Source organism: Orbicella faveolata, unplaced genomic scaffold, assembly GCF_042242905.1.
Source record: "Orbicella faveolata isolate gen_17 unplaced genomic scaffold, um_ofav_v1 contig_2, whole genome shotgun sequence".
NCBI lineage: Eukaryota > Metazoa > Cnidaria > Anthozoa > Scleractinia > Merulinidae > Orbicella > Orbicella faveolata.
Genome location: NW_028301547.1, coordinates 4,631,776 through 4,657,738, shown reverse-complemented (window position 1 = coordinate 4,657,738; position 25,963 = coordinate 4,631,776). Strand labels below are relative to the sequence as shown.

Sequence of the window (25,963 nt, the reverse complement as noted above, 5' to 3'; positions counted from 1 at the left end):
GTCAAATTTACTCGACTTTAACATTGACAGAGTTTATAGAAGACCTGAGTTCAAGTGATCGTGAGACTTTTTGATACCGTGATGAGTAATTATTATTATTATTATTATTATTATTATTATCATTGTCAATGTTAAACACTGTTGAAATAGGTTTTAATAGTTTATTTCTTTTACTTACTTTTACCTTGTATATACCAATTTGTATGGAATATGTTAATTAATGTTATGATGATGATAGTAGTATTAGTATTAGTTGTAGTAACCATGATATCATGATTAGATACGGAAACATGTTTTACAGGTTTAACAGACATCAAATTATGTAAATATTATAGCATTTTGTAAAGCTTAGCTCTAGTTTTTGTCACAATAAACACTCCTTTTTAAAAAAAAAAAAAAAAAATCATTATTATCATTATTATTGTTATTATTATTCCTATTATTACTAGTATTATTATTTAGAAGAAATCTTCAGAAGATTTCACTATTGTTGAAGTAGTAAAAGACGACTCTATAAAGACCCGATGAGATCTTAGACAAATTGACTTGCTTGGTTACATTATATAATGTAAAAATTAATAAATACTATTTGTTGTTGTTACTTGGTTTACGATCATTGACATCAGTCATTTGCGATGAAACTGTATGATCCCGCTTTCCAGATATCTCTTCCTTTGTTCGATACAACCGCTTTAAGTTGTGTGTATAACTGCGATGATCAATCATTTCTTCATATCTTTCTCCGCAGTTCAAATATATGATCTTTCATGTATTCACTTGCATTCGTCACCATCTACGCGTATATTACGAACTCACAATGTGGCCATCTCCCAGTTGGCTTGATAGCTCAGTTGGTAGAGCACTGCACCGGTATCGCAGAGGTCATGGGTTTGAATTCCTGACGTACAGGCCTGAATTTTTTTTTCAGGCTTCAATTTGTCTTGTCTTTTAATTTCGAAGTCGCGTGATGAAACGTGAATTTGCTTATCTATGTATTTCCTCATGGCTTGCAAAACATACATTAACATCTGGTTCTTTGGTTTCTGCCCTTTTTGATTTGCTAGCTCAGAGGCAAAATACTTTAATTTCAGTGGAACACTTCTTTTGAGAGTAGTAACAACTGTAATATTTCAACTTTAATTCTAGAAGGTCGCTTTACCTTTTACAAAGTCATTCCCTTACCCTGTCGTTTTAGTCCCCTCACGCCGTGTTACGGTCAATGCCTTTTATTATCAGATGGCTTTATAGCGCGTTCATGGTGGGTTGCACATGTACAGTACAAAGTTTTACAAAGTTGGGCCAGCGACGTGACAGTTTACATACATAACGTAACTAATGTTCCGGGAAAGATCGCTGGTTGATTGCTTATTCGTGGGGTAATTTTCGCGCTCGAGAGCTCGAGTGTCCGGTCGACTCGCTCCGGCGCCATTACTGCTAACAAAAAGGTCTGTGTGGCTTTACTCCTACAGGCAGAACATGGCTCACAACTATGTAGTGACGGCACACAAGCCAACAGCCGTCAATGCAGCGGTGGTTGGCAATTTTACGGCAGCTGACGATCTGAATTTGATCATTGCCAAGAACACGCGGCTGGAAATTCATGTTGTAACTCCGGAGGGACTGCGACCCCATCTCGACATCGGAATATATGGACGAATTTCTGTCATGGAGCTCTTTAGACCGGCGGTGAGTTTCGCGTTAATACCTACGGACTCCAAAGCATGTGAATTTGTTTTCCTTTTTAATTGTACACCTTAGGTTGTTGAGAAAGTTGTTTACATTTGAACGCCTCAATCATTATGTGATCGATTTAGAGAAAGTTGTTCATGTGCACCTGAAATTGAAGAAGCCATTATTTGTTGTGGTATCTGTAACACCCGCTTCTTAGCTTAAAAGCTTCCCCGCTGCTTAATTCTTAGGGATAGTTATATCCGTAAATTTTCTCAAGCAAGTTGAGCACTATTTGAAGCCTAGGAAATTTCTAATTTAGCTTAACCCCCTGAAACCTTCGTGAGGAAATACGGTTCCAGTAATCCCGCTATTGACCGGTATTCACTGAAGAATAGACTTGCTCTTTTTAGATATTTTGCTATTTCATTTTCGAACATACATGTTCAAATGCAAGCCTAATGAGCTTTGGTTGGTTGCAAATGTTTCGAACATGTGCTACAAATGTACTTGAGATTCGAAGCAGTTCCCTCGAGATTTAATAAATTCTTGCAAGTGATGGCAAGTGAAAGTTGGCCCTAATCCCCAGGGACAAGAGATGATTGCTGTATGCATGTATGTACTGGTACATTGTAGGAGCAACTTCAGAATACCCGGCCACTTTATTTACATGTGCTGGTGTGCTTTGAAGAACGAGGTATATAACAATAGTTGCTATTTTTATTCAATGAGATGCTAATAAGTGGCCAGGTATTCTGGAGTTTAGCTACATTGTATCTCGCATGGGAGAAAATGGGGCAAAATAATATGGGAAGTTGGAGAGCAAGAGCTTGGAGTGGAACCTAATGCAACAACTCTTTCCCATCACGCTCTATAAATTTCAATGCTTCAGGATTGATGACCAAAAAAAATTCTAAAAAAATCGGATTATTATCGTTTCCCCTGAAATTTGGAGACATAAAACTAGAGATAATTACCTAAGCACATGGCTAGTTTCACGTGGAATGCTTCAATGTGGCTTACATAACAACATTGCAAAATCAGCCAATTTTAAGTCAAAATGGCGGCGTTTTGTTGAGCGAGTGATGTCCATGATTTCAACGTCCTGAAGATGTTTTCAGAAGCGGACAACATTCCTAAAGGTATTTGAAGTGAATACGAATGTAATTTTACGGTTAGCAAGAAATTAGAAGCGAAAATTTTAGGTAAGTGAGCTTGCATGACCTTCGCCATGTGCTACTCAAATCCACGCATGTTGTTCAAATGCGACTAAATTCCCTTCGGACCACCATTTTTCCGTTTGCAATCTCAAATAATTCTTGAATTATGTGTCTTGAATTGTTTTTGGGATCGTAGAGCTTAGGAACTTTGGAAAAAAGCTTTGTTTTGCTGAGTAAACGCACTTTTCGAAAGGACGCGTAACTTGATTTGAGTTAATATTCAACTGGCTGTCGCCATGGTGACGGAAATGCGAGATTTTTAATTAGATAAAAAAAATATTCTAAAAAATTTCGGTTTCGATGGTTTTTCGCTCTGTTTTCAGGATGTGTTTGCTGATAAATTAAGGAAAATTATTTATTTCTACATCAAATTTGACCAGTGGAGTGGAAATACATTTTTTAAATATTTTTTACATTTTTTCCTTTTTTTTGTGAAGTTTAATTTATTTAAATTGTTTAAAAATTACTACTAGCTTCCATGAAGGAAAGCTTTTTTTTTCTAGAGAGTATTTTTTATACTCTTTTAAATGAGATATAGTAGATTATTCTCCGGTAAATATTTGCTGAGATATTAATGAATAACCTTATGACCTTTTGCCACGCCCATTTTTTAATGTGACGTAAATGAGTTTAAATTGGTGATTTATGAATTATAATTTATTCCTTTCAGCTTGGGTGGGTATATAAAGTGAAAGGGAGGAGTACGTATGGGAAAGAGGAAATTTGCGATGTTCTGTTTGTCGATTATGTACACTTGCTCAAAATTTTTGTATGATTCCTGTTTCTTTGACACAGTCTTTTCAGAACTCCTAGTGAAGTTGCAGCCTTTTCTGCAAGGACTGCTCATAGTATGCTGTTACTTACCTACTAGTATTTATTCACAGATTCAAGATTGTTTTCTAGTTACACATGTACCAAGTAAATTTATGTTTTGTTTTGTTTTAGAATGAACCCCAGGACCTCTTATTTATTTTGACTGCAAGGTACAGGGTATTCATTCTTAGTTACAAACCAGAGACTGGTGATGTTGTTACCAGGGCTTGTGGAGATGTCCAGGTAAATGTCATGTGAGCTACTATGCATTTATAACCCATCTCTGTGTGTTATTTTCTAAATGTAAATTATGTACATTTGTACCTTAAACAATCCTTACCTACATGTGTTTAATCAGGGACATAACTTTTGAGGTAAGTGATGTGATATTATTTTAGCAAATTTCCTGTGAAGATAGACTGGGTCACCTAATAGTCCAATGTATTTGTTTGTTTTCTTGTTAGGATCGAATTGGCAGGCCATCAGACACAGGTTTGATTGGTATTATAGATCCACAGTGCCGTATGATCGGTCTCAGACTTTATGATGGACTGTTTAAAGTTATTCCTTTGGAGCTGGATTCAAACAAAGAACTCAAAGCATTTAACATAAGGTAAGGGCAGTAGATTAATTTTTTACCTTGAGCAATCTATTGCGCACTAAATTATGGCATTGTACACACTGCATATTACATACACATGTATAATGGTGTGACTGATAATTTTTTTTATGAAAGGTTTCAGGGTGCAAAGAAAACAAACACCAATTTGTATCATGGTTTTATTTGTACCTCTCTCTCTTGGCCTAAAATTATACAAAAAAGAAGCATTAATTGAGCTGGACATTGTTCATTGATGTCCAGTTTTATGTCCATTTTGATGGTAACTTCTTTTTTGTCAGACTTGAAGAGCTTCATGTGATTGACATTGCATTCCTTCATGGCTGCCAAGTCCCTACAATTGTTTTTATTTATCAGGTATGTAGAGAAAAGCTAGGATAATTAGGTTACATTATGGTAATTGACTGCAGTGCATTTGTATAGTCTTCACTTGATTAGTTGATGGTCTATACATCTTGCTTTGATTCTCAGTCCTTACTTCAAACCAGAGTTATATTGCAGTTTAGCAGAAGGTAAATAAAAGAAACGTTCCCCACTACTTCACTATATCCCCTGAGTCCTCAAGGACTATACTCTTATTCATAGGATCCTCATGGTCGCCATGTCAAAACATATGAGATTATACTCAGAGATAAAGAGTTCAACAGAGGTCCTTGGAAACAAGACAATGTGGAGGTGGAGGCATCAAGAGTTATTGCAGGTAATAATTGCTTGCTGTATCAGTTTCAGTTTTCAGTTTTTTATTATCGCACACTATTTACAGAAAAAACAACTTAACGTAAGATGGTTTACAATGATGTAGGAAAAATAAATACAGATAGAAATTAACTAGAAGAAACAATATTTAATTGTGTAGTGACCAAAGTAGCCAATGAGCTTTCGAGTTGGTCACTGTCATGTAGGTATAAGTTGGCATTGGTTGCATGCTAAGTTAATTTAAATTAATATTTACATTAAAGACGATATTATTATCATAAAAGAAGAAAGACATACATAAATGCAAGCTAAAATAAAGGAAAAACAATGTTCTGAATATTGTACAGTAGTATCTTACAGTTAAACTATGGTCAGTTTTGAGTAGTCAGTAAGAACCTCTTATACCACTTTTTGAAGAGCATGTATGGCATGTATCCACACTTGTATGAATATGTACTCTTCTATGCACAAGTCAAACTAAATCTGTTGGGGTGTAGCAAGTGATCTTAGGGGTTGATTGTGAGGTTTGTTCCAGACGAAGTGAAATGCAGTTTTGTTCACTGAGCAATCTTTTGAAAAATTATTTACGTGGAAAGCTCTTTGTTGTCTCATCTCAGAACTTGAATCACTCAACTTGACACTCGAAGCTCGTGACTCTAAACTTGAAGTTCACTGCTTGAGACTCAATACTTGTAGTATTTGAGTTTTGACGATCAAGGTTGACTTGAGATGTACAGTGACACCAGTCAATCACCTCCTGAAGCCTCCTACATGTATGAGGCAAGGAGGTCAAATAGGAAAAAAAATACTTTTTTAAAAGTGTCATGGTATTTAGCACCGCTGTGCTAATTGACAGCACTATAGATAAATAAACAAATCTAATTGTAAATAGATCTGAAAACTGGTTGGAGACTGACCAGTGGGCTATTTACAAGATTTGGAGGAGTTGAGTTTGGGACCACCAAACACTACTCTGTTTAGTGGCAAGGGGGCTGTTTGAACCCAGGACCTCCGAATTACAAATCCAACTCCCTGGCCACCTCCACTAGGAATTGCTTTTGGTGAATAGTTAAGAGCTTGTAATTGTCACTGCTTTTCTACTTACATGCTGGTGTGTGGGTTCTTGACTTGATACCGTTCTCTTATCTGCCAGAAAGGTGATTTTCAACCGTAATGATTTCTTTTCCCCATGCATGAAAAGAGATATCAATGATCTTATGTACACTATGATGATGTTCAGTTCCAGAACCATTAGGTGGGGCTCTCATTATTGGACAAGAGTCAATAACGTACCATAAAGGAGCTAATTATCACGCTATCGCTCCTCCTGCTCTGAAGGTAAACAAGCTGTTACATCCTAAGCTATAAATGCACTTAGATTCTTTCAGTGATTGGGTCATTTTAACTGTTTATTTGTCAGGTTGCACAATTAAACAGTTTGCCGATACTGATTAATACTCTGAGGGAGAGGGAGTGGTGAAAAGGTAGTAATTCATTGGGAGGGTATAGTGTATTACCAACGAACTCAACACAGTATGTCACTAGCCAGGGCTGGAACTTATAGTAGTCTCCTTTATCCAGAGCTTGATCCCACCATAATTATAAATAACAGTTATAGCACCACTTGTTCCACCTTCAGTGTTGGCCATGTACATCAAGCATAAAATAAATACAATATTTGGAACACCATTTCGTTATGAACATTGCAGCAAAGCACCATCACGTGCTACGGGAAGATCGATGCTAATGGCTCACGGTATCTCTTGGGTGACATGAATGGCCGTCTCTTCATGTTACTTCTTGAGAAGCAAGAGCTAATGGATGGAAGCATTGAAGTCAAAGATCTCAAACTGGAACTTCTAGGAGAGGTAGAGTACACAAGAATGACACTTTAATGTATCTAGACTTGTAATTTATCTTGTGGTACACTCATTGCAGATAAAAATGGCTTTGTGATGAAAGATTATTTTGTTATTTCTCCTAATACTAAACATGTAAGGATTGTACATCTAACTTCACATTTGCTGTATAGTTCCTAATTAAAATCAGCATAGTTTTCTGTGCTTTAAAAAATATTTTTGTTCAATTTAGACATCAACCGCACACTGCCTTACATACTTGGACAACGGAGTGGTTTTCATTGGTTCTGCTCTGGGAGACTCACAGTTAGTTAAGGTACATTGTTATATATTACATGTCACACGGTTTGATTGATTAACAACTCGGGTTGATTCTACTTCCGACAATTGTTCATTGTTTTTTATCAGCTCAACACAGAGACAAATGACGATGGTTCACATGTTCATGTGATGGAAACATTTACAAACTTAGGTCCTATTGTTGATATGGTAGTGGTAGATTTAGAAAGACAAGGTCAGGGGCAGGTAGGTGTGACTTCCATGTTTTAAAAGCCAATTATTAAATGTACTTCTGCCATAAATCTGTAGACTCTTTACTGGTTATCATGTTTATGTAAATTATTAAATTTCCATCCCAACTTAGCAAATGTAAACCACATTCACATACATGTATGACTGCAACTTTTCAAAATCATGTGGCTCTCAAGTTCAAAACCCAATAATACAGTACAACATTCAGTGAACCTGGGAAAAAGAAACAAACAAAACAGTTCAAAATCTACACATAAACTTATGAGACCTTTTAAACCAGCCATTAGAGTGAACGTCTATTTTTCTTAGAGGTCTACTAAGATGATTGATACCTGTGGGAAATGCTGCCACTGGTTGAGAATTAGATTTTAGAGTTAAAAGATGATGGAATGATACATTGCATGTGTGGATAGAGGAACTCAGAAAATGTTTTTCAGAGTTTACCGATGGGATTCATGACTTACATGATTGTACTTTGAGAGTTAAAATGATAATGAAAAGTACGGTACAACTGTTAGTGAGTACAGCAAGTACATGTTCGGTCCTCGTTTCATGCATGGATTGGAAAATTAATCCACAAAATACACCTGCAACTGTTCTTTACTTGCTTACTTTCTTTCATGTACATGTGTAACAATTTGAGGGGAAACAGAGTTTGATCTCTATTTTTAAATTAACATTAACAGCTTGTGACATGTTCTGGTTCGCTCAAGGAAGGTTCATTAAGAATAATAAGAAATGGAATTGGTATTCATGAACATGCCACAATATCAGATCTGGTTGGCATAATGGGTAAGGTTATTACTCTACTGTTGTTGTGTATCTAATCACAAATGGAATTTAGTTCATTTACATGTGTATAACATTAATGTTCAAGACACGTATAAAATGATTTAATTTTACAAGAAACACTACTTGCATAATTACTATGCACGTACCTTTTTTTGTAATAGGGTACATGTACTTAGGTTAAGTCTCCATACGAGCCAAGTGGCTGATCAGGCTGGAGCTTATCCATCTTTCTGTAGCAAGAAGCAACTAGGAATATGCTAGTCTATCGCAGGGTTACCCCTACCATTAAATTTGCCGGTACCCATTTATACATCTGGGTGGAGAGAGGCACTGTGAGAGTAAAGTGTCTTGCCCAAGAATGCTGACTGCTCAATCTGGAGTCAAGTGCACTAACTACTAACTACTGTATGAGGCCAACTTGCATCCACAATACTTTTTGTACATGTACTGTCAAGTAATTTTAAGTCATGATGTACGTATTATATATTTTAATGGGTTTCATGAACTGTGAGTAATTCTGTTCAATGTACTTTGAACATATAAATTCTACAATGATTAGTAAGATGAATGCGGTATTCACTTTCAAAAATGTTCTTGTTTGATACTATATTATTAATTTTTGTTTGCCATACTAACACTGCTAGGCATTTGGCCCTTAAGATTACGAAAGACAGCGAAGAATTTTGACGATGCATTGCTGCTTTCCTTTGTTGGGCAGAGCAGGTATTTGGTTGAAGTAATTTGTTATAAGTTAACTGCACATGTACATAATTATATCATCAAAAATTCAGTAAACATACACATATTCCCATGATATAAATTTTGGATCTTTACATGGTAAAAATTAACACATGTTATGTATTACATTGTTAAATAAGCTAATAAAAACAACAAGTTCTATCTTTACATATTACCTGAACCAAAATATGTTCATGGAAACCACCTCATTTGGAGGCTAATTGCTCTGTTATAAAGGTTTTCTTTTCATGTGCCTGTCTTGGTTTGGTACATGTAGTAAGTGCTGCTGTGTACATAGCTAAATGTACATCGTAGTAACAGGCAAACCAAGGTACTTGCCTCGCTCATTTTTTTGTGCTTGTTGTTTATAGTCATTATAAACACCCTAAATACCCAGGGAGAATTTAACCATGCACATTTCCTCAGTCATAATTTTTTTCTGGCTATAGCCTTGGTAAGCACTAGATTATTCAAGGAATGTCACTCCATTTCAAATTTTTTGAACTCCACTTTCTTGCCAACTCAAAGAGTACTAACCTGGAGATTGTATACTTTTGTTTACAATACCCAGGTTATGTAACCTTTGTTTATGGAAAAAAAAAGAAATCTTCTCTTTACCATTTTTTGTTGCAAATAGAGGACATACATGTAATGTAGATTTAGCTAAGCCTGAAAGCAAATCTCCTGATGGCAATAATTAACCATTAAGGAAAAAGAGGATTTGTTTTTCTTGGATCAGAAACTCAAAAAATGATCAATATTTGTGAGCATGTAATTGTGCAGCATGTGGTTTCACTATAATTAATTTTTTTACAGTCAAACTATACCCAATAAACATACCCAAGAATGTATGCAAGGAATATGTCGGAAGAAAAGTCGACAACGCTCCAGGGGTTAATTTGTGCCGAAGTTTTGCCTTTGCACGTACACCCTCCTTCTCCCCCAGAGTAATAACCTAGCTTGAGCCCCGCAATCCAATTAAAAACCAATACCTGGTCTGTGGTCAACTTCAAAAAACATGCGACCTCGATAGGCTCTAAACCTGAGCATGTGATATGGTCACACGATACTGGTCAGCAAATACCTTGTTTCGGCAGCTGCCAATTAATCATAACAAGGATGTCCAATATTCAAGTTGTACCTATGATAATGGTGCTACTCTCTTATTTTTTAAAGGAGCTCTGTCACGGTATTTTGAGTTATTTTGGCCACATACAACTAAACTTTTCAATATGCGCAAACCGTTACTGTGCTCCTTTAAGGCATTTGGTATATAGATGTACGTACGTACGGACATACAGACAGTAACACGACAACCCAAATTTTTTAGATCAATGGGTTACCAAATTTCTTAAGGTATGGGGCTCCACTCATGCCCCTTCTGCAGGCAGGAGCTTGGCTAGTATTGCTTTAGATAGCCAGAACGTCACATAAGAAGTTAAGTAAAGACATCTCGTTGAGACACAATTTATTATATGAAGGCGATTAGTTAATGTAATACTTCAGTGATTTTCTGATTTTCTTTACAGAATATTAGCTCTTACTGGAGAAGAAGTTGAAGAAACAGAAATCCCTGGGTTTGACGATAACCAACAGACATACTTTTGTGGAAATGTAACTGGTGACCAAATCATCCAGGTGCATGACTGACTCTAAGTCTACATAACAATAATATTGTTAGGATGGTAAAAAAGGCTGAGCATAAAACAAAATATATAAATTGAGGTCCAAATGGGTCCGTGGGCTGCATTGGACAGAGTGGTTATTGTGTCAAGGTGTCTACATTTCAGACATGCATCATTCAGGCATGGACCCTTTTCAGGGCTAAGTTTTAAATTTTGTGTGTGTGTACACTGCAAAGAAAAACAAAGTAACATAAACATGCATGACTTGCACAGGGAAAATAAAGTGCTCACAGGAAATCACTTGTAAAGTGAAGCCTGCCTTCATCCTTTTTTTGGACTAAGAGTACCAGGGTGACAATCATCTGCATCCCTCCCAGACATCTAGCATTGTTTGACTACCTTCATTGTCTCATGCAATGAACTTTGATGACATCTGTTTTGCAGGTTACTACATCATCTGTACGGCTTGTGAGTTGTGAGACAAGAGAACTTGTTGGGTGAGTTTCAAGGGCATGTACCACACACAAGCATGAAAAAGTTTATGTGCAATACATGTAAATGAATATACAGTACAGGGCTTGAAAAGTGTTGTGGACATCTGGAACAAGTAGATTTTCCTGCCAGCGAAGACCTTTTTATTCTCACTTGCTGGATGGGTAAGGGCAGAGGCACGTTGTCTTTCAACTTAATCAAAAAGAGTAATCTAAGACTTGCTCAGGGCAAGCAAAATTTGAAAGCTACATGTACTTGTCTGAAAGGCAAACTGGAATTCAAGTGTTTTTTCTCCAACCCTATGATATTGATTCCTATGAGTTAGATATCCAAATGAATATCAGCTATTTTACTATTGCCAAATTGTATGAAATAAAATAATGTGCTTCACATAATTTAGTTTTTACCCTCACTGACCGCATGGCTGACACAGTGAAATACTTTCCTTATGGCTTGTTTGCTGTACAATACAAACTGACTGATGATGGTTTGTTAAATAATTGAATGTATTCCGCAGTGAATGGCGACATCCTACTGGTAAGAACATCAGTGTCTGTGCGTGCAACTCTGAACAACTTGTGGTGGCAGTGGGCTGTGAGCTGTATTATCTGGAAATAGTGGTTGGCAAAATAAATCTTATCAGGTGATTCAAACACTTGTACATCAGTTTATAATTTCCACCGATAGATTGAGCTGAAATCACTGCTTTTTGTTTGTGCACAGTAATGTGATAGTAATAATTTTACATGTAAGTGCTGTTGATCTGGTGTGAAGTCTACAGCAGGCATGCAAGAGTTTTAAACACACTTGTGCATTTTCAAGGCACTTTTCTGGCCAAGCATTGGTTAATGAAAGATTTTTACTTACATGACATATATCAGTACATTGTGTCTACCAATATTATTTAAACCATTGCTCTCTTGTACAATGTTTCAAAAAATGATGTTTTGAATATTATTAGTGTGACTATGTTTCAGTTGGATAGTGAAATTGCTTTCTAATGCAAAAGCAAGGTAGTTTCTATCTGTTTGTTTTCCTTTGTTCCTTGTTGTTGTTTTTTTTTGTTTTATTTTTTTTTTTTAATCAGTCGCACCACTGTACTAGTTTCTGAAATAGACGTGTCATAAGTTTACACAGGGCTTGACTTATTTTTATAATTATTTTTCGCTTTAGCCAAACCACACTGGAACATGAAGTTGCCTGTCTGGATATCACACCAACTTGTAAGACTTCACTGTCACTGTGTTTTTTTAATGTCCAGTTTGTATGCTATATGGCTCAAATAGCAGTTTCATATACAGTTACTGTGATGGTGATAAATAATATCCTTGGCATTTGACAATGGTGAACCCTTAATTTTATACTTGCTGAACTAAGCCATTCAACTTGTCCAGAAATTTAAGAATCTTCTGTCTATAATTCAAGAACAACGTGCCTGAATGATCCGCAAAGATCAGCTAAGCAAAGTGCATAAAGGGATATTTAAAACCACAAACGCTTTGCAAAACACCAATGACTTGCCTCACAGGTCACATGTTCCAGAAAGGGGGAAACTGCTGACTGCATTTAATCAACATTAACTTTGCCTAAATATAATTTCACTTCACTTCACTTAGCTTCTTTGTGCCTCGTGGCACATAAGGCCTCCACAGAATGCCTCCAATTTTCTCTGTTGGCTGCAGCAGCTCTTGCCTCATCCCATGTACGCCATCCTGCGCTGTTCCTCTCTCTCTCAACTGTTCTTCGCCAGGTGGTCTTAGGCCTTCATCTCTTCCTTTTTCCTTCAGGTGTCCATGATAGGGCTATGTTGGTATGGCTGTTTCTGTTTTGTCGTAGGACATGCCCTATCATCTTCCATCTTCTCCTCTTAACCTCTTCACTAAGGAACTTCGTCTCTGCCTTCTCAAGGAGCTCTCTAGTGGTAACGTGATCTTGCCATTTTATTTTGAGAATCCTCCTGAGGCATATTATTATTATTACCGAAACCAGAAGCAGAAATATAATTTAGCCACATAAAAAAGACTCAAGTTAGTTTTATAGCCACAAAAGCTCTATGAAACGCAAATGGCTCACGCCACAGGTCACCTACTCCAGAAAGGGGAAAACTGCCAGTTGCATTTGCAATTTCCAATTGTAGTCTCATATAAAGAAGCATGTCACAGTAGTTTTTATAAAAGTGTTGACTGAACGTTTTGCATTTTTACATGCCATTATTTTGAGTTGCACTGTACTCAATCCCTTCTGGACAATAATTGGTTATTATTATATGGCTTTGGCTTGTGACTGATATAACGCGTGCTCTGATTGGCTAAGAGCGAGATCTGAGTGGTCATTATGCTGGCGTAATGCCCACGAGCCGATTACGGATTATGCAAATTAGGAAGAGCCCGGCACGGAAAATTCAAGCGCATTGAAACGATGAAAGCCGATTAAAAACAGTAAGAGAAGTAAATTTCATTCCGAGTAGCTAAAAGTTTAAGGATTTTTCCTTAATAAAATTTATATAGAAGTCGTTTTTGACTTACCGGTAACCTTGGTGGGCACTGGTGAAAAACAATCAAAGTTTACCGAGTCTGGTAAAGCTAAAATCACTAAGTGAAAACACCATCGGCAGATCTGTCATGCATCCTGAGCAGAACACCACGAGGAAACTTATAAGTTATCACCTTAGTCACAACAATTACTGAAATATTGAACTCCATTTCAGTTGTCATCAAATAGTTTCCCTCGCTTCAACACAAGCAAGTGTAAGTGAGCTTCCAGGATCATCAGATGTAAACAATCGGGCGGTTTCTGTCGGTGGCAGTGTTTCTGATACCTGCGGGAAGTTTTAGACGCTCACAAGGCTTGAAAAGTTCATTCATAAGTCCCAGAATGAAGAAGGCCAAGATATGTTGTTGAAAGCGAATGCGAAGATCGAGTTATTCTGAGCAGTGCATTCTGAAGCATTAGTATTTTCTTTCACCGAAAGACTTTCTGTCTTTTCTTTGTGCGTTGACGTTTCGCCACACAAGGTGGAAAAACTCTCTCATCAAGTTGTGGCTCCACGATACTAAAATACCTTTTTGAGGGCTGTGACAATCATTTTTCCTGTAAAGAAATACAGTAGTGAAGTTCACTGACCGTGTAGTTTTGCCCTGGGTTTGAGACGATGAATGAATCGGTAAACGCGCGCATCGCCAGATGTAAATTGACGACTTCCGCTCTAATAAATTTTTTTTCTTTAATTTGTGAGCCATATAATAAACAACTTAATAACCTAGACCGTTCGGTTGTTACGGGAAAATCTCAAACTGAGGTCTTGCCGTATTGACTGAGCGATAGCGAGGTCAATACGGCAAGACCTCAGTTTGAGATTTTCCCGTAACGACCTCACTCTCGGTTATTAAGTAGTTATTACACAGATATAACATTGTACTGATGATAACTGATGATTATCCCTTGTGCCCCATTGTACCACTGCATCATTACATAATTTTGTTTGTAACAGATGAGTGTGACACCAGAGCTGACTTAGTAGCTGTAGGCTTATGGACTGATATTTCTGTGAGAGTGCTGAAATTACCCAGCTGTGAACAACTGTTCGTTGAAATGCTGGGGGGAGGTCAGTTTCCGAGTGTACAGGTCGACATTCTTGATTATTTGCATGGAATTAGCCTGCAGTGCAGCTGTTATTTTAGAATGGAATGGTTGATAAACCAGGTCTTCACTGTCACCATCTTGGATTGTAATTGGATGCTTGACCAGTAGAGGGTTGGTGAAGTGGGGGGGGGGGGGGGGGGGAGTGGGGCACTTCATGCCTAGTCCCTTGGCAAATTTTTCCTTGCCCCTATCCTCTACAGTTACCAAATCTAAGATGGTGGCCTAATACGAAAATGTACACTTGAGTGCTCAAAATACACCTGCACTGTAGGCAAGCCTCATTTATAAATTTTTTCTGGCTACAGCCCTGGTAAGCACTGGATTATTCAATGAATGTCACACCATTTCATAATTTTGCCAACTCAAAGTGTACTAACCTGGAGATTGTATACTTTTGTTTACAATACCCAGGTTATGTACGCTTTGTTTATGGAAAAAAAACAACAAATCTTCTCTTTACCTCTTTTTTTTTTTTTTTTATAAAAAGAGGACATACATGTAATATATAGATTTAGCCAAGCCTAAGAGTAAAGCTCCTGATTGCAATAATTCACCATAAACTTAAAGAAAGAGAGGATTTGTAACTTTTCTTACATCACAAAGTCAAAACATGAACAAATGTGAGCATTTAATTGCTCAGCGTGTGGTTTCATTATTTTCTAGATAAATTTTAACAAACTATGATAAGCGTACCCAATATATGTCAGGGACTTTCTAAGAGACGATTGTGCAAGGGAGATGTCGGAAGAAAAGTCAAAAACATGCCAGGCGTTAATTTGTGCTGAAATTTTGCCTTTGCACATGCTCCCTCCTTCTCCAGAGTAATAACCTGGCTTTAGCCCACAATGCAATCATTAACCAGTACCTGGTCAGTGGTCAACTTCAAAAAACACATGACCCTGATGAGCTCTGACCCTAAGCCTACAATATGGTCATGTGATACCGGTCAGTGGATGCCTTGTTTTGACAGCTGTTAAAATTAACCATAACATGGATTTATTTTTACTTCCCTTGCCCCCAACCTCCCCCTTGCCCATTTTTTCTTCTTTATGCTTACTCCCTCAGCAAATTTTTCTTCGTCCCAATCCTCCACAGTTACCAAATCTAAGATGGCGAGCTGATACGAAAATATACACTTGTGCCCTCAAAATACGTCTGCACTGCAAACATGGAATAGTGGAAAGGAATTTTATTATCTATCTCTACTGTGTTGTAAACCTGTGATGCTGGATCAGAGTATTTTGTGACACACTTTACTTCACAATCTGAATGCATGTAAAGACTTTTAATTTTATAAGAGTAAAATTATTTTGTAGTATCTTATCTTAGTTTATAGACTGAATCTTTCAGAATAATAGTTTTGTTGAAATTAAAGGTAATTAGTGGGACTTTCATTGAAATATAGCACAAGTTTCAAATTGCAATGATTAGCACTTTCACCAAAACTTAATTGCTATCAAGTAAAAGTGTTACCCTTCAGGAAAAATTGCAGACTCACCTCTGGTTTCTAACTACCACATTATTTTAGACAGGTTAATAAAAATGTATATCTTTCAGAAATAATTCCTCGTTCTATACTGAAGACATCCTTTGAAGGCATTCACTACCTGCTGTGTGCGCTGGGAGATGGAACCTTGTTTTATTTCACAATGGATCCAAACACTGGTACATGTACATTTGTAAAATATGATTGTGCCTTCTTTACAATCAGAAAAGTTGTCACCAACAGTTCTTTTTGTGTTTCTCATACTGCGGTGTTACATGTAGTTAACACTTACACATAGATAGCATTTGGAGAATATTAAATTTAATGAAAGAATTGTTAAATGTTTGTGACAAAATAGTTTGTGGAAAGTCTGACGCGGCGAGCTCAAAGTCTCGTTTGCATTAGGCCATTTTCGAGTTACTTTCTGCCTCTGTTTCAAAACGAGTCTTCATGCAAAAACCTCTCAGATGAAAATTAGTTTGATTTGTATGAAAGTGAACCTGCAGGCAGAGAACATTTTCATATGAATGGCTTGCATGAAGATTCATTTTGACACTTGGGCAAAAGGCAACTCGCAAATGGCCAATTCAAGATGTTAGCAGTCTGGCCTTCTATCGCAGAAAGATTCCCGACTGCACGTCCACGAGTTCACTTATACAATAAAAGAATATTAAATTTGTTTAAATTTCAGGATCCCTCTCTGAGAGGAAGAAAGTGACCCTTGGTACACAGCCTACTATGCTAAGAACGTTCAAGTCACTGGCTACAACAAATGTGTTCGCTTGTTCTGATCGGCCAACAGTGATCTACTCTAGCAACCATAAACTGGTGTTCTCCAATGTTAATCTCAAGGTAGATTTATGAGCCTTGTTACTAAACGAGAACTACATGTCCAACATCAGTATAAACACAAGAATTGTTGTTTTAGCACTTTGAAGACTCCTAAAATGGTTAAAGTTTGATAATAAAATTCGACAAGGTTTTGGACTTGGTGCATGGATTCAAACCTGTAAAAGAAGCAACAACAATAACAACAGTACTAAGAAAAGGCACACCTCTAGGTTTCATTGATCACGTGCAGTTGTCGTCAAATTCATCACCACATGGCCAGAAGCGTGAAATGACCTGAAAAAAAAATTCAGCATTTTTTTCTGAGATGAAGAATACTTGCAGTCAACAATGTGCAATGGATTTAGTCTCGCCGTTTACTCAGTAAAACGCTAAAAGCACAGTTTCAGGACTGTTAGGAGAAAATGAAAGAAAAACATTTCAAATTCAGGGGAAAGTAAAAGATGTTGCTTCAAGGTTGTTGCGAGTTTTTTCAAATGAGTTTTTTTTTTGATAATGGTCACAAAACGTTTATCTTATTGAAGTCAGTGAAAGTTGTCTGTGCAAACTAAATTTAAGCAAAGTTAGTGCGTCCATTGGTTACTTTTAGGTTGATCAGTTTTATATTAAACTTTACCGTGAAATGGCCAGTAAAAATTCTTTGTGTTTGCAAAAAAGTCTTGCTTTATTCATGTTGCTGACTACAGCTGTACATTCAAGACATTAAAGCACAGTGTCCTTAGGCAAGTTGAAGTGTGAGAGGTATATGAAATCTAAAATTGTATCTGTTAATTTTGTTCTCCTCTACAGGAAGTGAACTACATGTGCCCACTAAACTCTGAAGGATTCCCAGACAGGTGAAGATTTACTGTTGTACAGTAAAATTACGTATTGCGTGCAGAGTGTACAACTAGTAACCATCACAGTAATGTTGTACATGATGATCATGTCAAACATCGTGTATAAACAAGGCCATCCCTAAATAAAATTTTTGTTTTCAGTTTGCACATTACCATTAACTGTTCTGATTTAATTTAAATTACAACTGAAGAGTTGCCCATTATAATTTCATAATTTTTGCACGATTCTTGTCGTAAACACCAATGCTGATATTTGTGGGACTTACGTTACTGTTTCCATTGTCTGCTCTTTATGTTCTCCTTTGTTTGTTATCCTTTCAAATGGCCCAAAATGCTATCTTAACTTGGCCTAATTCTAAAGTGAATGAGATTTATTCTACTGCCTAGAACTGAGAGTTCCCAGAACACTCTGAGGGAAGAGCTCCATACAATTGGTTATTCTCATAGTGTAACCAGTTGTATGCATGGTCTGTGCTTGGGTGTCCTAGCATTTAACCAGTGATTTTTTTTTCTTTTCTGTGCCACAGTCTTGCAGTAGCCAGTGAAGGGGCGCTGACGATAGGAACAATTGATGAAATTCAAAAGCTTCACATTCGAACCGTTCCCTTGGGAGAGACACCAAAGTATAGTAGAGTTAGTTGTTACATGAAGTATCATTCTGCTCCTTTAGTGCTTAAAGCAGTTTTCCACTGAGTATCCTAAAGAGCAAAACCAAAGCAATCACCCTGGCCAATTACATTAACGAAAGACTTGAACAATTCAGTGAACCAATCAAAGATCGAAGGAAATACATTTAACTGAAGCGAAGTGTGGGATCACGTGTGTGGGTGAGTCACGATTGGTTTTGATTATACTTGTCAGACTGGGTGAAAAAGTCGCGCAATGTTTTTTAAGTTAATTCTGTAGCATAGTAATGGAAAACTAGAGTAAATGCGAGTTGCTTCCAACACTGAAGTGAAAGCCGCGCAAAACCGCTAGAATACCGTGTTATTTTCTTCAGACGTATTGCATACCAAGATTCCACGCAAACGTTTGGTGTGATTTCAATGCGTATCGAGGTCCTGGATCCGGCGACAAATACCACCCGACCCCTCCACCCCAGCGCCAGTACCATGGCTCAGAACATCACGTCCAGTGTAACGGCTGCCATGCCGGGCACTTCCGCCGGAAGTTCAGCAGGAAACAGAGGCACTGCCGACGGTATCACATTTGGTGATGAGGTGGAGAAAAGCAGTCTGTTGATCATTGATCAGCACACCTTTGAAGGTACGTAGAAACAACATCTACAGCAGGAATAACAACAACATCACTGCAACACCCTATGTTGATTTCAAGCCGTCTCTATGTCCTCTTTGAAATTTAAATGGAAGCAAATTGTTGTAGTTTAGTGAAGGGAGTGAAGAAAAAAACGAACAGCCTCCTTTGAGGTTATCTTTATATGCTTTTGAAACGTTATTGGAAGTATGCTATTGAGTATTCTAGCTTAGTTAGCGCGGAATGAAGAAAAAAAGCACAACCACGAATAACTTGCTGACTGAATGAGATGTTTGGCTCTCTGCAGTGACCCACGCCCACGATCTTCAAGATCATGAGTGCGCCACGAGTCTAATATCGTGTACGTTAGGTGATCCAAACAGCTCTTACACCAGTGGAACATCTAACACCTACTACTGCGTTGGAACTGCATACGTCTTCCCTGAAGAAGCTGAACCTAAAACAGGACGGCTGGTCTTATTCCAGCTATTGGACGGTAATTAGGACATAAATAAAGTGATTTGCTAAAAACTTTAAAACTAAAAACTACTAGAGTCAAGTATTGCCTTTGTAGATATAGGGTAAAGACTAAATAAATCAGAACACAAATGGAAAATCGTGTAGTAGTCAGAAAGCGCGGGAAAATAGTGCATTGTTTTAGTCTTGCACCAGATTCGAAAATCAACAACAACAGGGTTCTGAACCTGTTATAGGCCTGAGCAAACGCGAAGTTATCAAAGTAAAGCGCAAACTGATAGCCATTACAGCAGGCATTTAACAAGGCAATTCTTGACACGTTTTGAAGTTTTTTGTTAGGGGGTTTAACGAAAACGTTCTCTTTAGATTATTTGCCAGTCGATAGTTAAGTTTTGAATTTGTGTTGTATTTACATTGCGAATATCTTATTCGATGAGAGCGGTGTTTGGAATCACATGTGTTTCTTATCAAGATTGTACCATAGTAGGAATAAATTACAACGCCCTCTTTTCATCCCTGCTTTCTTCTGTTGTGAACGGTTTTAGGAAAACTTGTTCAAGTTGCTGAGAAAGAAGTGAAAGGAGCCGTGTACTCACTTGTGGAGTTCAATGGAAAAGTTCTGGCTGGTATTAACAGCACTGTAAGTTGACGGGAACACATTTTGTTTTTAAGAGTAACAGAGGCTAAAATATGTTTAGAAAACAGTGTAGAGAATTCTCGATGCTTTTAATCGGTCAGGTACTCAATATTTGTGGTCCAGAGATTGGATAAACGGTTCAAATGGAGTGATAATGTTTCAACGCTCAATTCAAATCTCTGGTCGCAAATGGTTTATGAGTACTTTCAGTAAGATTATTCAAGCAGCGAATGAAATAGCATAAATTTAGACGTTGTTAGTTATACACTCGACTAATAAAAGACTAAAAACATCGTCTAGCAACAAAAAAAGTTAATTTGGTCGTTACTTTTTAACAGGTCAGTATATATGAGTGGACGCCGGATAAGGAGTTACGAGTAGAGTGCAGCTTTTTGAATAACATCTTGGCCTTATATCTCAAGTCCAAAGGCGATTTTATATTGGTAAGTGGTGGTAAGTGTTTCCGTTGTGAGATGAATTCATTTATATTGGTCAAAGGCCACGCTCCGTAACTGATGTACATTGTTCCAAATGGTTGGGTAAAAGAATCTATGCTCTTGTTTCTGAACAAAGGAGCCAAGCCACGGACTGGTGAATGGGAAATTGCTTTGGTTTCCTCGCCTCTGTGATTACGCCAATAAACAGAAATTGATTTTGAATTCAAAAGCGGTAGCTCTGTTTCAAAAGGACAAATGGACGGACGGACGGACGGAAATTATCTTTGCTTTTTGTACCTCGTTCCTGACATAACCAAATACACAAATTAATTGAACTGGTCTCAAAACAATTCTTACTATTAGTGTGGAACTGGCTGGGAGAATTTATTTTAATAGTAAGGCATTTCCCTTTCCAGGTTGGTGACTTAATGAGATCCATGACCCTACTGGCCTACAAGTCAATGGAAGGAAGCTTAGAAGAGGTGAGTAGTTAATTTGTGTTTGCATAATTTATGTGATTTCGTCCATTATTTTCGCGGAGTCAATGTACGGGATTGTTCAATCTCGCGTCGAGAGCTCGCGTCCACCTTGACCAGCGGTAGCGTCGCGTTTCCGGTAGGTACGTTATGTATGAGGACACACGTTTCCCGTCCGCTGATTAAGGATGTCGTGCGCTCTGGTTACGAGTTAAGGATAGTCGATAATTTGTGGTGGAGTTTACAAACGTTTTCTTTCGTTCATTCTTGTCAGATTGCACATGATTACAGCCCAAACTGGATGACAGCTGTGGAGATTCTTGATGACGATACTTTCCTGGGCGCAGAAAATTCGTTCAACCTCTTTACGTGTCAAAAAGACAGCGGCTCAGCGGCCGATGATGACAGATCTTATCTGCAAGAAGCTGGGCAGTTCCACCTGGGAGAATTTGTTAACGTATTTAGACACGGTACGTGTACTTTTAGCCGCGCAACCAAGGTTGAGTGAACTGTTGCCTTTATTCTTCGTGTAGTACTCGCCAGAAAGAGTCGCAAGGCAGTGCATTTTGCCAGGGTGCGTTGAATTGACCTTTAGGACTGCCGACCGGGCATAATAGCCGAATTCGTATTAGAGACGAAAATCCAACCATCTTAGATGGGAAACTCGTCTTAAGTAAGTAAGTAACTTTATTTCAACTCGGGTAGATGAGGCTGATTAGGCCCCTAGCAATACAGTCATGCTAATATGCCGAGAAAAATATAAATATCAAAAAAAAAAAAAAAAAAAAAGAAAAGAAAAAAACATACCTGATCAATTAATGACTACCATTCTAGCTATATCAATAAACAAATGCGTCTTGAGACGCAAATCGCCTCTAATGTGAAGCCCTGTGGGTGAAGAACGGATTTCCCGTCTCGAATGTAACCGTCCATTTTCCTGACTAAAACGACAGAAAAATACGACAGAAAATTCATCTCAGACGGAAAGGTCTTGATTGGACAAGAAAAGCAGGATTGGTTTTCGTTTAAGTGCAACACAGGGAAGGGAAGAGACTGGAACTAGACATTTAGAGATAAAATGGTGACCTGGCCTCGCAATCATCCCCAGTAGTCTCTTACGTCTTTGACCGATTTACCTCTCTCCGATATATATTAGGTGGTATTCTGTCAGACGGAGTTCCGTCAACTTTAAGTCGCGGTGAAGGCGAAATAACTAGTTTCATTGTTATTATTGTTTTTTTCTCTCTTAGGATCTCTAGTCATGGAACACCCTGGTGAAGCTTCTACGCCTTTTCAAGGCTGCATCCTTTTCGGCACCGTTAATGGCACAATTGGTGAGAGGTTTTCTTTTCATCTTCCTATAGATCTCACCTTCAGGTCGTTAAACCAGGAGTGCAAACGAATCTTGGAGTGTAACGTTCTTGTCCTTCCTCAGATTTCCATTTTTGAAATACGAGATTGTTGCTGACTTATCAGATAGAAAATTCCAGATTATTAGCCTCGCTGGAGGAGACCACATGTATCTGTACCTGTACCTAACTTTTGTAACTAGGTGTCGCCGTGCATAAGGCCTGGAAGAGTCGGTATATGAGTTTTAAAATGGTTTGCATAATAAGTGCAAAGTTTTATTCGAAGTTCTCTTATTTTGCGATAATTCGTAGCTGAGGAGCTCTGGGGACAGGTTTATTGTTCCGAGCAATGGATTAAAGAATGACAAATAATTTCAGAATTTTTTTATGAAGAAAATTCATGACTTTAGTCAAGTCTATTTTAATAACAATAATTAGTGTCTCGGTTACTTTCGCCGAGGGAGAACCCTCTACTACTAGAGGACACCTACGTGAAGATAAATTACAAAACCTAATAATGCCTATTACTGTATAGATTACAACCATTCTTATAGGTACAACTAAAGACAGTTTTAGGAGCTTTCTTATTAACGATATATGCGTGGTTTAACACACAGGAATTGTCGCCCAGTTACCTAAAGAGCTAAGCGCCTTCTTGACGCAAGTCCAAGGGAAACTCAGTAAAGTTATTAAGAGTGTAGGAAAAATTGACCATGGATTATATCCTTTACATTTGTTTTCCGATTTTCTTTTTCTTCTTTATTTTAACCCAACATTTAGTCAAGAATGTTCAGTTCAGTAGAGCTGGTTTAATTAACGATACTAAAAACCAAACAACAAACAAACAAACAACAACCTAAAGAATCTAAGAAAGAATGACGTGTAAGAACGTTTTTCCTCCATATAGGCCTTATTCCCAAAATAGTCCCTCATTTTTAGATCACTCCCGGCATCTGAAAACTCAAGAGTGTATGGAAGTAGGCAGTTCTCTGCCGCGAATTTTACTCACATGGACTACTTAAACGGCTCTACACGCATTTTCACGAAACCATCCACGAAACGTGCGTGGTAACATCCGCGAGTGGACTGAATACCTAAAAATAGCTTGAGAGGGTCACGAGAATAGGGCCTAGATGAGAGATAAACTCACTTACTCTTCATCCTCTCTTGGTAGAATTCATTAACTAAATATACTGACCAAGGACACATCCGGAGTTAGAAAGGTAAATTACCGATATAATTTCATGAGGAAGAATATTCCAGGTTTTCGCCTCATTTGTCTTATTTAAAGGAGCACAGTCACGGTATTTTGAGTTATTTTGGCCACGTACAAAGTTACCTTTAAATTGAAGGAAACCTGAAAATAGTGGTTTACTAAGACAGAAAAACACAAAAGAGTTAAAAATAAACCATAAAGGAACAAGGATGGTTAAGGATGGAGAAGATTAAAATGGATTACAAGCGATGAACTTAAAACCTTAGGATAAACTTTTCAAGATGCTTAAACCGTGACGTGGCTCCTTTAATCTGTAACCTCTTCAGGTTAAATAATATCTTCCTTGACTTCTCTCCACCTGGCGCGCCTTTTCCAATGAACGGAGAACTGAGCCTGCGATCGGCTTCGTGGACGGAGATCTCATCGAAAGTTACCTAGACCTCCCGCGGGCAAAGATGGAAGAGGTGGCCGTGGGACTTCAAGTGAGTCTTGCGTTGTGTTGCTTCATTGAAATATTTGTTCTACTGTAAAATTCCAGTAAAATGTTTAGTCAAAACTAACAAATTGAGTTAAAGACGCTAGGGATCATGTCAGATATGTGCGCGACTTTAGGCAGCTGCGAAATGAAGCCTGAAAAATAATTAGGCTTGAACGGGACTAGAACCCATGACCTCTGCGATACCGGTGCAGTGCTCTACCAACTGAGCTATCAAGCCAACTGGAAACTGGTAACGTTGTGAAAAGATTTAAAAAGTCTTTTGATGACGTAAATTTTCAATGGGTGTCTTTATACCTGATAAAGAAGACACTCTTGAACTTTCAGCTCTCAGCTCTATTCTAAAATAAAGTAAACAAGCAAATTGATTAGGTTCAGAGGCAAATGTTTAAAGTCGTTTCAAAACATCATCTCGGTAGAAAAAGCTCGCCGTGAATCTTCGTTTTAAGAGCATGGCTTTCGCCCTATCAGAGCACGAGTTTTGATGCTTGTTGGTGTTATTCTTGCCGATAGATTGATGATGGTAGTGGTATGAAGAAAGAGTGTACTGTCGAAGATCTGGTGAAAGTTGTTGAAGAATTAACGAGGATCCATTAATAGTGTGCTTCCCACCGCACGTAATTAAAACTTTACAGTCAATATAAATACTTTAGTTCCACTCGGCGGATGGTCTGTGTCATTGATGCCAGCGGCTGTAAGCGCCACCAATGGATACTTCATACAGGTCTATCGGAAGGCCTGATGAAGTGCTTTGTCATGGTCTTTGTACATGTATTTCATTGGAATTGTTTGCTGTGGATTTATGGTAAGGCTGCTTACAGCAGTGGTGCTGCGTTTTGTTGTGAAAACCAGAGATATTCAGCTCTGCGCGTTGAGATCACAGTCGTTAAAGTACTTGGTGTGAACGCCCCTGTTTTCGGTCCGACTTCCGCCTTCGTGACCTTAGTGACCGCGCGATTTCCGTCAGATAGGTTGCTAGGCAACCGAACGTTACGTGTTCTTATGGTGACGTCAGCTTGACAGCTTTCGCAGTGATCACGAATGCTATTTTTATGTTGAAGAACAGTATTGGAAACTCTTCGAAAGCAAGAACTTGCTCAAAAGTAGTTGCGTTGACATGTTAATGAAGCTCTTTTTTGCTTGTTAAAAACGGGCTATTCACACTGGCAACTTCTCTACAGGAAAAGCTCTTTAGTTGCGTGGTTTCCTCAGCTTAAAACCAGAGCAAAGCAAGAGATGCCTTTAGGGAAATTGTGGATTTTTAAGTATCTTAATCTTGAACGTTTGGCTTCACGCTTTACTACTCTGATACAGTGACTATTTAGAGACAAGACTTCAATCATATGTTGTACCATATTGTTCTTTAAGAGCCAGGCTTATTTTTTCTTTTAAATGTAAGCAGATGTCTGTAAAATTGATTTGAATCAAATAATTTATAACAAATATGTAAAATTCCTTATCTAATAAACTTCATCTTGTAAAGGAAACTGATCTTCGCGGTAGTGGAAGTGTTGCAGTATTACTCCATTGTCAGGACATAGAACTAAGTCAATGCGAGTGAACCAATCTTCTGTTTACTTAATTGTAGCGTACACACTTGAGGATAATAGAAACAGGTTCTGGGTTTGCAGTGTTATTGCGCGCTATGTGAAGGGCATTTTCTTCATTGCGCTTTCTTTATTTGCAATCTCTGTTGTTTTCTTTTTCAGAACAGTTTACTAGTACAGTGTTCTCTGATTTGAACCCGAGTAA

At 37.9% G+C, this 25,963-nt stretch overlaps 1 protein-coding gene across 1 annotated transcript; it reads left to right on the top strand.

The window, feature by feature from the left end:
* The first annotated feature begins 1,382 nt into the window (after window positions 1-1,382).
* Window positions 1,383-25,698, top strand: LOC110065464 (DNA damage-binding protein 1-like). The gene is made up of 30 exons (XM_089288905.1): window positions 1,383-1,686; window positions 3,834-3,944; window positions 4,166-4,314; window positions 4,602-4,677; window positions 4,906-5,020; window positions 6,257-6,354; window positions 6,726-6,884; window positions 7,108-7,191; window positions 7,284-7,400; window positions 8,093-8,198; window positions 8,843-8,921; window positions 10,466-10,574; window positions 11,006-11,058; window positions 11,571-11,696; window positions 12,227-12,276; window positions 14,544-14,657; window positions 16,253-16,360; window positions 16,873-17,033; window positions 17,820-17,866; window positions 18,397-18,492; window positions 18,870-19,135; window positions 19,431-19,619; window positions 20,146-20,240; window positions 20,576-20,680; window positions 21,091-21,156; window positions 21,425-21,620; window positions 22,401-22,484; window positions 23,117-23,219; window positions 24,074-24,197; window positions 24,725-25,698. Exons 1-30 carry the CDS (start codon window positions 1,477-1,479, stop codon window positions 24,806-24,808), a joined length of 3,480 nt encoding a protein of 1,159 aa, XP_089145031.1. The 5' UTR covers window positions 1,383-1,476; the 3' UTR covers window positions 24,809-25,698.
* The last annotated feature ends 265 nt before the right edge of the window (window positions 25,699-25,963 follow it).

Excerpts from the sequence above, each read along its gene's own strand:
- LOC110065464 (XM_089288905.1), top strand. The coding sequence starts at position 1,477 with ATGGCTCACAACTATGTAGTGACGGCACACAAGCCAACAGCCGTCAAT. Across the intron at positions 1,687-3,833 it reads TGGAGCTCTTTAGACCGGCG|AATGAACCCCAGGACCTCTT; the intron begins GTGAGTTTCGCG and ends GTTTTGTTTTAG. Across the intron at positions 8,922-10,465 it reads TCCTTTGTTGGGCAGAGCAG|AATATTAGCTCTTACTGGAG; the intron begins GTATTTGGTTGA and ends TTTTCTTTACAG.